At 31.7% G+C, this 14,012-nt stretch overlaps 1 protein-coding gene across 9 annotated transcripts in view; it reads left to right on the plus strand.

The window, feature by feature from the left end:
• The window catches only part of Slob (Slowpoke binding protein), an 82,026-nt gene that overhangs the window by 59,338 nt on the left and 8,676 nt on the right, over positions 1-14,012 (plus strand). For 7 of the 9 annotated variants that reach the window (XM_076419479.1, XM_076419475.1, XM_076419477.1 and 4 more), the window contains exons 4-8: positions 998-1,117; positions 1,819-1,999; positions 6,457-6,541; positions 7,156-7,390; positions 7,443-7,610. In XM_076419479.1, the coding sequence (XP_076275594.1) occupies positions 998-1,117; positions 1,819-1,999; positions 6,457-6,541; positions 7,156-7,390; positions 7,443-7,610 (789 nt within the window). The remainder of the gene's footprint in view (positions 1-997; positions 1,118-1,818; positions 2,000-6,456; positions 6,542-7,155; positions 7,391-7,442; positions 7,611-14,012) is intronic. The other 2 variants (XM_076419478.1, XM_076419473.1) reach the window with 1 other exon arrangement.

Consider the following 14,012-nt stretch of genomic DNA (forward strand, 5'->3'; position numbering starts at 1 on the left):
CGATGACGTTATTTACAGAGTCATTTACTAGTTGTTTTGTGTCTAGTGTTAAACAGTATCTGGCCTCAAAATCACTATTATTTAAGGTACTTCTACTTATTGACAATGCTCCTAGATATCCGGAGACCTTAAATTTAATGGACCCTAATGTGAAAATATAATGTTTACCTCCCAACACAACTTCGCTTCTGCAATCATTAGATCAGTGTATAATAGCAACATTTCAACGACATAATCTAAGGCGCACATTCAATCGCATCTTACAATGCATGGAAGCAGATCCTTCGTTGAATATTACCGGAAGATAGAAAGAGTTTTCCACAAACAAACAGTAATGTTGTTTAAGACTTAAGACCATCAATTATAAATGCATGCTGGAAAAACCTAGTGCCGGAAATTGTTATAGATATCTCAGCATTGCCGTATAAAGAAGACGAAGCACTAATATTTTACAATTTATGCGTCAAATACAAGGAAGTTTTGAAGATATTCAATCAACAGATGTTGAAGTTTTAGCCGGTAATGACAACGAATTTATAGAAGAGGAACTCTTTGAAATTTTGGAAAACAATACAAATAATAAATCAAATGATGAAAAACATTGAAATTGATTAGACAAAATAAATAAGATTTTGTCATCTGCTCATGAACTGCAACATTTGGTTTTGAACCTGGACCCTTCACTGGAACGAAGTATCAATTTTAATAATGATCTAGAAGGTTTACTATAACCGTATAAAGAAGCACAGATAGACAGACATTTAGAAGATAAAGAAATATTCAATATTACAATAGTCTATTCCAAATGACTTTATTTGGTGCACATATACTTGAAAAAATTGCTTTCAATATGATTAATAACAGAAAAATAATTCAGTTATTAATGTAACAACATAAGTTGTTTCTAAGGCGGAATGAAGTTTCCTGGGTAACAATATGTCTCAGTTATATTATCGCCCCTAAAAACGACCTTCTAAATGTTTTTTTGTTGTTACAGGTTCACCGTCCATGATAGTAATATTGGCGCTGAAAGACTGCTTACCTTTTTACCATTACCGTCCACCTGTCCAATTACTCCATCTCCAGAGATTCGGGAGGTTTTTCTGGAACTATTTAGGTAAATACTTACCTACAGATGCATTTTATCGATAATTATTAGTATACAAAATAGATTGCTCTATTTATAATACATTTAAAGTTTTAAATCTGATATAAATCTGTTTTCTAGAATTATTTTAAAACTTCCTTCGATTCGATTTTAATCTCCTCAGTGGATTCAAAACGATGTCTCGAAACAGTTGCTTAAATTTAGAGGACTGCCAAAAGACTGACGGAGCAGACTCAAGTGAACAGAGAGACTCACAAAGTGGAAACGTCTAAAGGGATCAGCCCATAACGTCGGGCTCTATAAAAATACTTAAATGATATGCTATATTGATAGTTTGGTCTAGAAGCAGCTCGTAATAAACACCATTATTTTTACATATGACTATTTTTATCATTCTAGTACAATGTTCTTATTTTTTTAACTTCCTTCATAAGTACTCTATGTCGGCACGGGACACTATAAAATAAAATATATTTTATTTTCAATTCAATTCCACACTTTACATCTGCTTATACTAACATACTACATAGGAGGTTGTTAAATATTTAGATATTTCTGAAAACAAAAATGCGTATTTTATCATAAATAAAATAAAAGAAAAATTACGGAAGTATTAAATATTGAAAAATATTTAATTAGCTTAATCATACACTTTTTTATACCTTATAAGTAAATTACAATATTAATATAATAGTGAATTTGTTTGTTAGAGGTTTGCAACACCCTTACATACATCCCGTCCTCGATATTCATTTTTGGACTGAAGGTGTTGCTGTTATTAGCCCATTAAATCCAACAGGTAGCCTAAGAGATTTAATTTACGGTACATTTTGGCAAGATGACTTCGAAAAGAAACACATCAGCAAAGGCGAAGGACTACCACTAAGGACAGTAAGTAGTTACTTAAAAAGTTAATTATCTTAAGTATATTATAAAACTCTATTGAAGCCTCCGCTTTAATTCTATAGGTGGTACCTAGGCAGTAGAATAAAAACCCTTATAATATCCGATGTGTCAAGCTTCGATGTTAACGTCTGTATTATTTACAAAACAATTAAAATACTCCAGTAAATATTTAAAAAACAACTAATTTTGAATAACCATGCCTTGTTATATTAAATAAACAAATATAGCATTATTACACAATTCTACAATACACATATTTAAATAGTCTACAGTTTTTCCCTTTATATCTTTCTCTTAATTTTTATTCTTCAGTATTTCTAAAGCGTTAGTATGGTGAGTTCGCAGTAGATGAGCGAGAACATTCTATTAAACCTTGCGCTGAGTATTTTGTCTCGAGAAATGTCAATCCTAGTATCTTTTCTGGTTTTGGCGGATCCACATTCAACCATTCAACCCACTCGAATGTGCAACTCATCAATCTTCCATTCTCTTACACAGAAGTATCCTCTGCCCTCCATCGCCACCGTCCCGACAGTCCTGGATTTGACAACGTTCCCTTCCACCTTATAATCAATCTTTCTTCCCAAGCCCTTACCTTCCTGCTGGGCATTTACTGTGAAATTTGGTCACTTCAGCACTCCTGATACTACTCTACCGTAATCCCAATATGGAAGAAGGACAAACCTCGGATATCTCCCGCAAACTGCCTATATTGGTTCCCATTCGATAATATCGGGTTTTCATTGTGGGTTTCGGTCTGGTCTCAGTTAATCATTTGATGAGCTCAGAAAAAATGACGTAAAATACTTACAAGGAGAGAAAATTCCTAATGGCACTATCGTTGTATTTTAAATATTGCTTTTGATAGAGTTAATAAGTCTTTGATCATTAACAATTTACACTTCTTAGGAGTTATAGGTAACATCCTGTTCGGGAGGTTTTCTCACCTCCACTTACACATTCTTAACTGATGTCCCCAAAACTCACTTGTCAGTCCCACTTGATTTATAATTGCCCTAAATTTAATAACTAAATTTCTCCACTTAGGGAGCACCTACTGATTGTTTTGTGGATACTTATTTATTGCTCGGTCAATACCCGAATCCTTGGAGAAATGCTGTTTCAACACTGAACTCTTTGCGATATTCAAAGCTTTGTCCCTCTTTGCAATAGAATATTCCAAAAAATGGATTATGCTTGCTGATTACCTCGAATTACCCCTAAATTACCTCGAATACTTCCTGGAACAGAAATTCAACTATCCCCAGGACACAGATTAACTGTCAACATCGCGGATACCCTTTGCCATCACAAATGTTTGTATCTACAGCCTTCTTAGGACCAGGATGCCAACCATAACAAACTCTCAAAAAAAATCTTTCTAGGTCTATACAATCAAAAAGGATATGTTTGATCTTATGGTAATCTTTCCAAACCGAACTATGTAAATGATTTCCACCCTTTTTCCAAGATAGTGTTCGCTAGATAATTAATTGTCTTCAAAGTTAGTCTGTTACACAATAAATTAACTTCTTCATATCACATTGTAAATAAAGAGCATAAATAAAAGTAATTAATAAGTAATCTAAGTAAAATTTGATATAATTGCATAAAGTAGCTCAATATTATTTAGCAATCAAAAATACTTTCGAGGTTTAAATCTCTCCATAGAGTCGATGCAGGAAAGTCTGTTGGTACAGATTTTAATTGCCAAACTTAGGCGAAGTTATTTCGATTACACTGATTATTATCGGAAACTCATTTACGACTTTATTCCAGGCTTAGTTTTATTACAAAGTGGTGAAATTATTTGACTTTCTTTTGCCATCTTTTATTATTTAATTAATTCTTGAATAACTAAGATACCAAGTGGGATAAAAACAAAAACTTATTTAATAACAACTATAGTAAAATTGAATGTATTTACTTTTAATATATATTTTGGAAATCTTTTTAAGGTTCTGAATTAAATATTATTAGAAATTTAGCGGATAAATTATGAAGAATACGTTTTTATTGCTTTATGACATTATATTATTGTATACGTTGTTTTTTAATCCCAAAAAAATATTAGGATATAGCAGAGTTGTTAAAATGGGGTTAAATTAGCAGCAAATTTATGTATCGAGGATGTGGTTGTAGAGATATATTAAATTCACATCTGTCTATCCGCTATAATGGGATCAAAATGGTATTTTGTGGTCCTATTTAAAACTGTTCACTTGAAGAGAGCCAAACAATGCACTGTTATTTTTCACCTAAAGGGTGAACTTTTTAAGAGTAAACGTTACATCTTTCTGATGCCAAAATTTTGTGTGTACCAAACTATTAACCTGTTTTTTTAATATCAATAAAATATTGACTGCTATTTTAATCAAATTTCAGTTTAATTCACAGTAATTTAGAATCTCTTGCACCTGTGTGTCGAGCTATGAAGGTAATAATCACATTAAATGATACATTTTAATTAAGGAAAGACAGTATATGACAAACATTGTATAACAAAGACTACTATAGCAAAACACTCTATAGACAGTAGCCTTAGCATCTCACGAGTATTCAACATTATTAACAAAAGATCTCCAAAACGTTTTAATAAAATCCCACTATGTCTGAAAACTTATTAAATCTAATGAAGTAAAATGTATTGTTAAATGTAACTTTATATAGATACTGTTTTAAAAAGAAGTAACCATTAATGAGAGCACATTCCATGTGTCATTTACATAATAGGTATCGATTAGGTAAATTGGCCACTCAAAATGTCAATAAATAAAGGTTAATCTTTACAGGATACGTTATAAAAATAAATTGTAATATATGTTGAATCAAGACCAACCCACCACCAAGAATAACACATTTTAATTATTATTCCTATACAATTATTAATCCACTCTTTTCTTTCTTGTTTCTGTTTCCCTCGTAACATGTTTTTAAACGGGTTATGGTTTATTATTTTGAACTTGCTTGCAGTTTGCCTCGTGCCTGAATGTGAGTTGCTTTTAGGAATGGACTTATATTGATTACAGGAATATGAGTGGGTATTCAAAACAGAAAATTACAGAAAATGGCGTGTGGAATAATTTGAGGTTCCTGATTTTTAAAAATCTTGTCAATTGGATTAGAAAGCACATTTGCACAAGAATGGCACTTTTGTAAACAGGTTGTTGTCAAAGGGATATATTAAAGTGACCCTGAATGCTGAAGCTGCTTTACTTCCATTAGTAACTTTTTTAAACGCTCTATCGATTGATTAATGAATCTATAGGATGCTGTGCCAATCACTTATCAGCTTTAATTACATACTGATTTTCAATTAATGTACTCTAGTTACATTTACTGGAATATAATATACATATATACATTTTATTTTAGTTTGATGGGGTCTAATTGCCACAAAATGTTAAAATAAATAAATAAAGTTAAGGAACAAGTTTAAGGATTACCTTCGACAGTAAATTTTCATAAAATATTGATTAGTTTCTCTTATTCCTGGCCACTTTGTTTACCCATTTGAACTTACTGTAATATTTAGATATTACAATAATATATTTAGTTATTACAACAATTATTAGGTACATATTTTATTTTAAAATGTTTTATTTTGTGTTAAATATGTAACATTCATTATTTTTAAATATCTAGTGAGAGTCTTATTTATTTTCATCGGTTTTAAGTCGGTTCAATCGGTTTTGTTAATAATATTTGATTTTTCTCTTTTTAGTGTTAGATATTTACTCAATAAATTACGCAGTTATTTTATTTAATATTACAATGGGTAGGCCAAGTAAAGGTGTAGCCTGTATGAGGAAAAATAGGAATAAAGAAACAATGATTGAAATTAAGGAACTTGAGTGCCCCGGGTCCGCTACCGAACCCGCCAGTTCCGTTGGGCAGCTAAACGCTTTAACCATTACACCATAGAAGCAGTTGTGTACAATATTTTTACGACGTCGTATATGCTATAGTTTGTGGTTAAAAAGAAAACTGAATGGCCTTTGCGCTGAACGACTTCCGATTTTCCTTCACATCAGCTCAGCAATAACATACACAAATATCTGATTATTTTGGATAAAAAATATGTGAAAATATTGTACGTTTGAGTGTTTTCCTCAATTTTCCTCCTTCCCCCCAATATATCCTGATTTGGTTCCAATGGAAGCAACTCAGAAGTACACCCATTCGTTTAAAAAAGAATTTTGAAAATCGGCCCACAATTGATGGAGAAATCGGCGAACATACATTAAAAAAATATACAGCCGAACATAGAACCTCTTCCATTTTCGAAGTAGGTTAGAAATTGAAACAAGTCCGAAATATAAAAGGCAATCGTCATTATATTTTCTTGAAACATATCGTTATAAAAGTTTAATGGTCTATAAAATGACACTTTTTCCTTCTTGTTACAGAATAAATATTAAAGTCATGATTGCTTTTTTTAGGTTCAATGCCTTGGAAGGCAAATAATCGAGGCATTACTATTTTTAAGGAATAGACATTTCCCACCGATTTATCATCTTCACTCCGGTAAGCGTTTATATAATTTATTATTATTATACTTTAGTTTAATGGCAACACGAACAGTGGTTATAACTTCGAAAGAAAGTAAAAAAATTAATAGGCTCGGCAAGTTAAACAATATGAAACAACTTGAAAAAAATTTTGTTCTTATCAATTAGCATAATCAAAAAAGTTTCACGAATTGTATAAGTTGGAGTTTCCATACAAGAAATGTATATAGAATGGAAATATTTATTCGAATATAAATCCGGAATAGTTTTTGATGTATTTGTTGCTCGTGAGATAAGAAGTTCGATGTTAGAACTTTTTCGAACTATTAAAAAAATAGATATAATGGCCATGTTATTCAAGTTCTCGAAGAACCGTCTAATCGTCAATTAAAATTCCACGCCAGCTTGATGTTTCATTTTATTTCGATTTGTAGATTCATTGTTTATATATAAACCAATTGAAGCAAAATATATCAGTGTCAAGACACTAAACAAAGGTGCGAAGATTCTGACTATGAGGCTGAGAGTCTCTTCCATTTAACACAACCGATTGAAATATTCAATGCTATTTAATAAACCAATTTATATTTGATGATTTTAGACACATAAATATAGTAATTCACATTTCAGGAAACGTTATCATCCAGAATGGAGTAGCTCGGCTAGCTGGTCTAGAAAACCCGTTCCTTGGACTAATACCCAAATCTCCGTCAGCGCCCGAAACTTTGGCCTTTGGTTACCTACTCTTCGAGATGTCGGCAGGATATGAACTGCCATCTCCACCTAGCCCAGCTCATTTACAACTAGAGCTGGAAAGGGTACCTAGAGTGGCTGACGCCTTGGAACTAATTTTCCAGAGCACCAGGTAAAAACCAATTTCATGCAATTAGAGGAAACATGGTCTACCAACTATTAAGCTTCAGAATTCCCAGCTTGGAGGAAATCGTAAGATGCGATTTGTTTCGAGGGGTAGAGTTAAGGGAGCTGAGAGGAGCTACTATCGCTCAGACAATGTCTCCTCCTGAAGTGCTACAGTTGTTAGATGCAGTAAGAAATCCTTCGATGCCAAGTCCTCTTTTAAGGCGGTAAGAATCCTTTCATATATATGGGCCTATTATTTAATGAAAATGTTTTTGTATCCATATTAAGTTAAATTATATGAGTCGTGTACTGTATATCTATGCTCTACTATGCCAATTATGATAAAACATATCAGTAAAGAAACTATGTATGGTATTTATTTAGAAACATTGATTAATATAATGCACCTTGATTATAACATCAGTAATGTTAAACTGTAATTGGATTAAAAAAATATGTATTCATTATATTATATTGTTATCTTCCTAACAATTCACTACAACCTTCCTAACAACACGTAAAGTATTGTTACCTTTATGTACCGTCATCAGAAATATTCTATGAATAAGCAATTGGTAGTTTATTACGCCTACTAGTTATCACCATAACATTTTATTTCCATATACTTATATTTATTGATATCCAAGAACGTTAAAAATATGAAAGGCTTAATAAGACAATGAGCATAGATAACAGTCAGCGATGTTAAGTCTATTAAATGTTCACTATATTTTTTTAACAAAAGAGATTAACAAACTCTATTGTATACTCCTATTATTATTAGAGATGAGCAAATAGTCTATTCAAAGTTTATTTGTACCTGCGTTATCGAAATTTGTGACGTCAAAACGTCACAATATTGCCGCATCAACTCTGACTTTTAGTTCAGTTTGGCTTTGACATACAACAAAATTGTAATCGAAATAAGATAATTGAACAAAAATTTTATCAAATATAATTTATTTTAACATTATAGTACATTTAATTCTTTTAGGAATTCTAGGGGCGTTTTTTATGTAGTGGTATCCTCTTGGAGGCCTGGTCCATCTAATTGACAATTAAATATCAAAGTATTTTATTTTACTTTCATTCGAGAGCATAATTACCTTTTTACGTTTAGTTCTTGTTTCCTTCCATGGTGTGTTTACTTGTTAAGTCATTTTGATATCACTGTATTTTTAATTTCTTCTGCTACTACCTGTGTACACCATTGTTGATAAAATTAATCACTGAATTCTGCTTAATGCATTTACCACATCTACAAAACAGTTAGTATTCATTCTCCTTCATACATTCTAGCCTAATGCTCATGTTCAATTCTGAACAATTACAATGGTATCTGTGCGCACAAATCTTTCACGCTCTACAATACCATTTTTTACAGTTAAATTATATTAACTATATACATATCTTTAGTTGTCTCCAGTCTCATCGCTCTGTCTCAGGAATTTCCAGCATTATCACATATCTTGAAAGTTTCCTTTAGTCACTTTCACTTTCCGAGTCACTGTCTAATTCAATCACTAAACTATTAATTTCCAATCTGTCTAAAAATGTTCACGATTCCACCATTTATCAATTACTTCCTCTGTATGTCTTAACGAGTCTATCCAAACCGAAGGAGTTATGGTAGACAATTCTAAATTCCTGATTATTTCCACATATCCAAACAGTTCTTGATGGAATATCCTTCTCGACCAGCATGTCTATTATAATAGGTCTATGCTGCCTCCATATCAACTCGATTGGATTAAATATACAGTGATAGGGAGGAAGTCGGGATTATTTCTAAAAAAAGTACATTGCAAAAAAGGCAATGAAACATTTCATTTATATTTACATGGTAATAATTTGAAATAGTTCAATCTTCAAAACTTATTTTATGTACTTTAAGCCATTCCTTAATTGCAGCCTTGTTGAGCACTTGGGATCTTCTCCACCAATGTACCACCAGTATAAGATATGGTGAATAACAATAACTGATGGTTATCCAAGTTTTTTAAAAGTTGATTTTCAAACCAGCGCAAAAACAAGTTTTGGTAAACTTCTCCATGGTAGTTAACGTTGGACTTAGAAAAACACTAATTCTGCACCAGGAATAAAAATCTTTCATTAATGTTCCGGTATCCAGCATGAAGTAGTTCTTCATGACTGCAGCATATATGCTATGTCTGCTTATAGTTATATCTAATCAATAGTTGTACCCACGTTTCCCATTTTCTATCAACTTTTGTTGCCTTTAGGCTATAATTATTATCATCTTGCTATGAATCACCCAATGTACCATTCTGAAATATCAATGTCTCATCTAAATATACGAATTGATATAATAATTCTTCCTTGAATTTTTTGTATATTTTTAAAAATTGTATTCTTTAAAAGCAATGTCTGGAAGTTCCATTAAACTCTTTCTTTGGTTATATTTACATTACTGAAATCCTATATTACCCAATAGTGTATAAAGCTGCATATCTTTAAGCTTTTTATGTATACTTTCAAGACTGATTTTCTCTGAAATAATTGTATTCAATTATGTTTCGATCGAAAAAACGACTTACTGTTTTTATACATTTCGTATATTTGAACTTTGATACAGCTAACATCAATCTGATCTTGATTCATTACCTGTTTCGTATAAGGACGGTTTCTTTTTGATGAATTTAAGGTTATATTGTTTTTTACTTTTTGAGATATTTTACGGATCGTGTCCGTATTCAGTGCAGCTGCAACACGCTAAAAAATATTTTCAATAAAATCCGCGTTGATTTAAAATTTATCAAAGCAAAGCCTTAAAACAACATTTGACGGTTCATAACCCGTAATTATAATATTTTGAATAATTTTACGTACGTTTGACAACGGAACGACTTTGACAGTTTAGATCAGTTTCATATTCGAATTACATTAATCAGACAGCATTGTGTCTCTTTTTAACTAGAATAAAATGATATACAAATAAACTTTGAATATATTAAAATATCACCAGTGACCCTAAGACCACCAGTGCCTACCGCACCGCTTATAATTTCTATCAGCGACTCCTAATATAACAATATAATAGCTTAGGTCACTGTATAAAACAGGCTTTTTCTTATCTTTTTGGTATTACAATTTGCACATGTATAGATAAGGAGCATTTGGGAATAAATATGAAGTAAAAGTAATAAATCAACATTTCATTTACTTATTTTCTAGTATTTGTTGACTCATGTCAATGCAAAACAACAGCAATAAAGAAAAAAGATACACTGCCGCTGAAGATGATCATAATAATAAATAAATTATAGTGGAGCCACTGTTAGTGTTTATTAAATTTAAATCAACAAATAATTCTCGAATGTTGAAAGAAGTAATTGGTGCTACCTGGAAGTATTGTATCTTATCTCGCAACGATGCACTGTGTGACCGATTTCATAATTTCTGACCAAAATGATGGAACTTTCAGAATCAAACGATAATACATTTCTCATTAATGAAAAAACTCTTTAAAACATTTTGAACATTGGCAAGTTGTCGGGTATGTAAATGTGGTGAAATGTAATTCAATTATAATAAGGCGGCATATAACAGGAAGGATATAAGGTTAAATGTGTTGTAATTACGGTTTTTATAAAATAGTTAAAATAAATTATTTTCGAAAATTATTCGTCTCGTAAATATGTTATAAAAATAACTAAAACAAAAAGTTGGAAAACTCTACGGAAATGTCACAATAATCAATGTGCGTCTGAAGGAAGTTCTAATATAGCCCGATTCATGGGTCTATAGACCGTTCAATAAAAGAGTGAACTCGGATCATCTGAACTGATGACGTGAAAATGTCGCAGTGTTGTCGCATCAACTTTGAATTTAAAAATAATAAGTGTTATAAAATAAAATTTATTTTAACATTACCATACATCTAATTCATATATTATCGAAGGACTACAATTGATTATACAGTTATAATAGTTCGTAGGTTAGGGTTCTCTTTTATTATATTTACATTGAAGTTTTTTCCATGTATGAGTTAGAGTTCCAGGCACGTTTATTAGGTGGTGGTATCCTTTGGAGGCCTAATCCACCTAATTTACAATTGTATATCCAAGTAATATATTTTACTTTCATTAGAGAGCATATTTAATTTTTACGCTTAGTTCTTATTTCCTTCGGTACAGTGTTATGTGGTAAAGTAATTTTGATATCATTGTATTTTTCCATAGCTTGTTCTCTTACTATCAGTATAAATCTTTTTGATAAAACTAGATTTAATCACTGCATTCTCCCAAATGCATTTGCTATATCTGCAAAACAGTTAGTATTCTTTCTCTCCTCACATATATTAACCAAGTTCTCACATATATTCTGAACAATTATACACATATATGTGCACATAAATCTTTCACAGTCTACAATAAGATTTCCTCCAGTTATCGTATACTAATTATAAACTCACCTTTAGTTGTTTCCACTCTCACCACACTGTCTTTGAAATTGTCAGCACTGAATCATAATGCTATATTCAGAAAACTTCAAGTGAATAACTAAGCTATTAACTTCCAATCTATCTAACAGTGGTCCATGATTCCATCTTTTATAAATTTATTCTTCAATGTAACCGATCGAGTTCATCCAAACCGAAGGGGTTATTAACCATTCCTGTTTCCAGCCTGAAGAACTATATATCTACAATGAATTATTAATAAATGTTAGGACGTTTACCTTTTTACATCATGCATACATTACTTTTGTTGTCTTAACTATTTTTAATACAATTTTTATTCTCTCCTTGCCATAAGTGACCATTGGGTATATTGGGCCTATTGTGAAATATTCAAGTCTCATCTAAATTTACACATTGAAATAATAAGTCCTCCTTGATTTATTTATATGCTTTTAAAAATTGTGTTGTCTTAAAATCATTATTTGGAAGTTCCATTAGACCTCATCATGGGTTATCTTTATACCATTTGAATCCTATATTACCTAACAATCTATGAAAGTATGCTACATCTCTCAAAGAGCCGCATATCTCTAAGTTTTTTATGGATACTTTTCAGATTAACAGTTTCCTCTGAAATAATTGTATTAAATTATGTTTATATTGAACAAACTACTCACTGTTTTCATACATTTCATATTTATACATTTAATTTCATATATTATATATTTGATAAACAGACATTAAACTGATCTTGATTTGTCACCTATTTTGTGTAAGGACTGTCTCTTTTCGGTGAATTCCAGATTATATTTTTCATTTTCTGAGATATTTAAGTGACTGTGCCCATACTCATATTCAATGCAGCTGCAACACGTAAAAAATATGTTTAATACAAATCGCAGCAACATAATATTTAACAGTAAAAATGCTTATCTCTCTAAAGAATTTTACAGGCAAGAGGGGGCCTCCATTATCTCGTTCCTGTTCAAAATACTAATCATTAGTAAATTGCTGCCTACTTTGTTTGGCTTCGACATATTCAATCAGATTAATAATAATCAAGGAGGCAAGCCGAGAAGAATAAGCGAGTTTTAGACCCAATCGAGGTTGCTTGCATTACACCAGCCGATGGAGGAACGTATTAGATGTGGAAAGCGTGCGACTGTCGTTTTTATTGATTTTCGCTCTGCTATCAAATATATACACTGGCCCTCACCTCATGATGCTGAAGTTCAAAACTGACATTGTTCGAGGCTAGAACAGTTGCGAACGATCGTCAACTGTGTCGGAATTTACAGAAGATTGTTCGAAGTCCTGCGGCACCAACAGCAGTGTATTAGTTGAGTAAATGGATATCTCCAAGCACCAGGCTTTGGGTTGATGGTGATGGTGAGATATGCATTTACAGATACAGAAATGTTGATTTATTACAAAACAAATCGAACTTTGAATAAAATCTGAAGCGAAATGCTCAAAGAGAAAAATTTCAATGACAAAATCGGACAAAAACAGCCAGAAAATTCTTATATTATAAGTTAAGTCGGACCGTTGGAGTTCTCTGAAATCTCTGAAGTTCAAATTTCAAATAACACTAAAATTGCTTACATTTTTATGCCAAAATGAGGTACCTGGTATATAGTTCAGATATATCACACCTTATCAAAAATTGCAAAGTCTGCATTGTTTGAATTATACAGGATTATGCGATTGTGGTGCTAGAACATGACGACATCATATGACGCTAGTAGAACGCGTCGTACAACAGATCACTTCAACTATTTGAAACGGACTCTTATTGTGAGGAAAACAGTAAACACGTTAAAGCAAACTAAAGCGACCGATGCCACTCTGTGCAATATGAGCTATTCTTCCCAAAAGTAAGATGTACAATTTCAGAATGTTGAAATTACGAAACCAAATAAATATAAATAATATAAAAAGATATCGTTATTTCGAGTAATTTACGAGTTAAATTACAATCTATATAAAAAGTTATTATAATTTTTCTATACTTTACTTAGTAGCGAATTCGAACGCGATCAAAATTATTTAATTAGTATGTGTTATATTTATTCCGGTATCAATGGAAAAATAGCTTAATATCTGTATAATTAAAAAATAAAGAATAATAAAGCCAATTCTAGAAACCGTGGCAAAAAGTCGCTGTTAGAAGGAGCGATGATTTTTCGGTAGCTGTCACTGG

Source organism: Rhynchophorus ferrugineus, unplaced genomic scaffold (genome assembly GCF_030347505.1).
Source record: "Rhynchophorus ferrugineus isolate W39M unplaced genomic scaffold, kcgeb_rfMv2 rfM1, whole genome shotgun sequence".
Classification (NCBI taxonomy): domain Eukaryota; kingdom Metazoa; phylum Arthropoda; class Insecta; order Coleoptera; family Curculionidae; genus Rhynchophorus; species Rhynchophorus ferrugineus.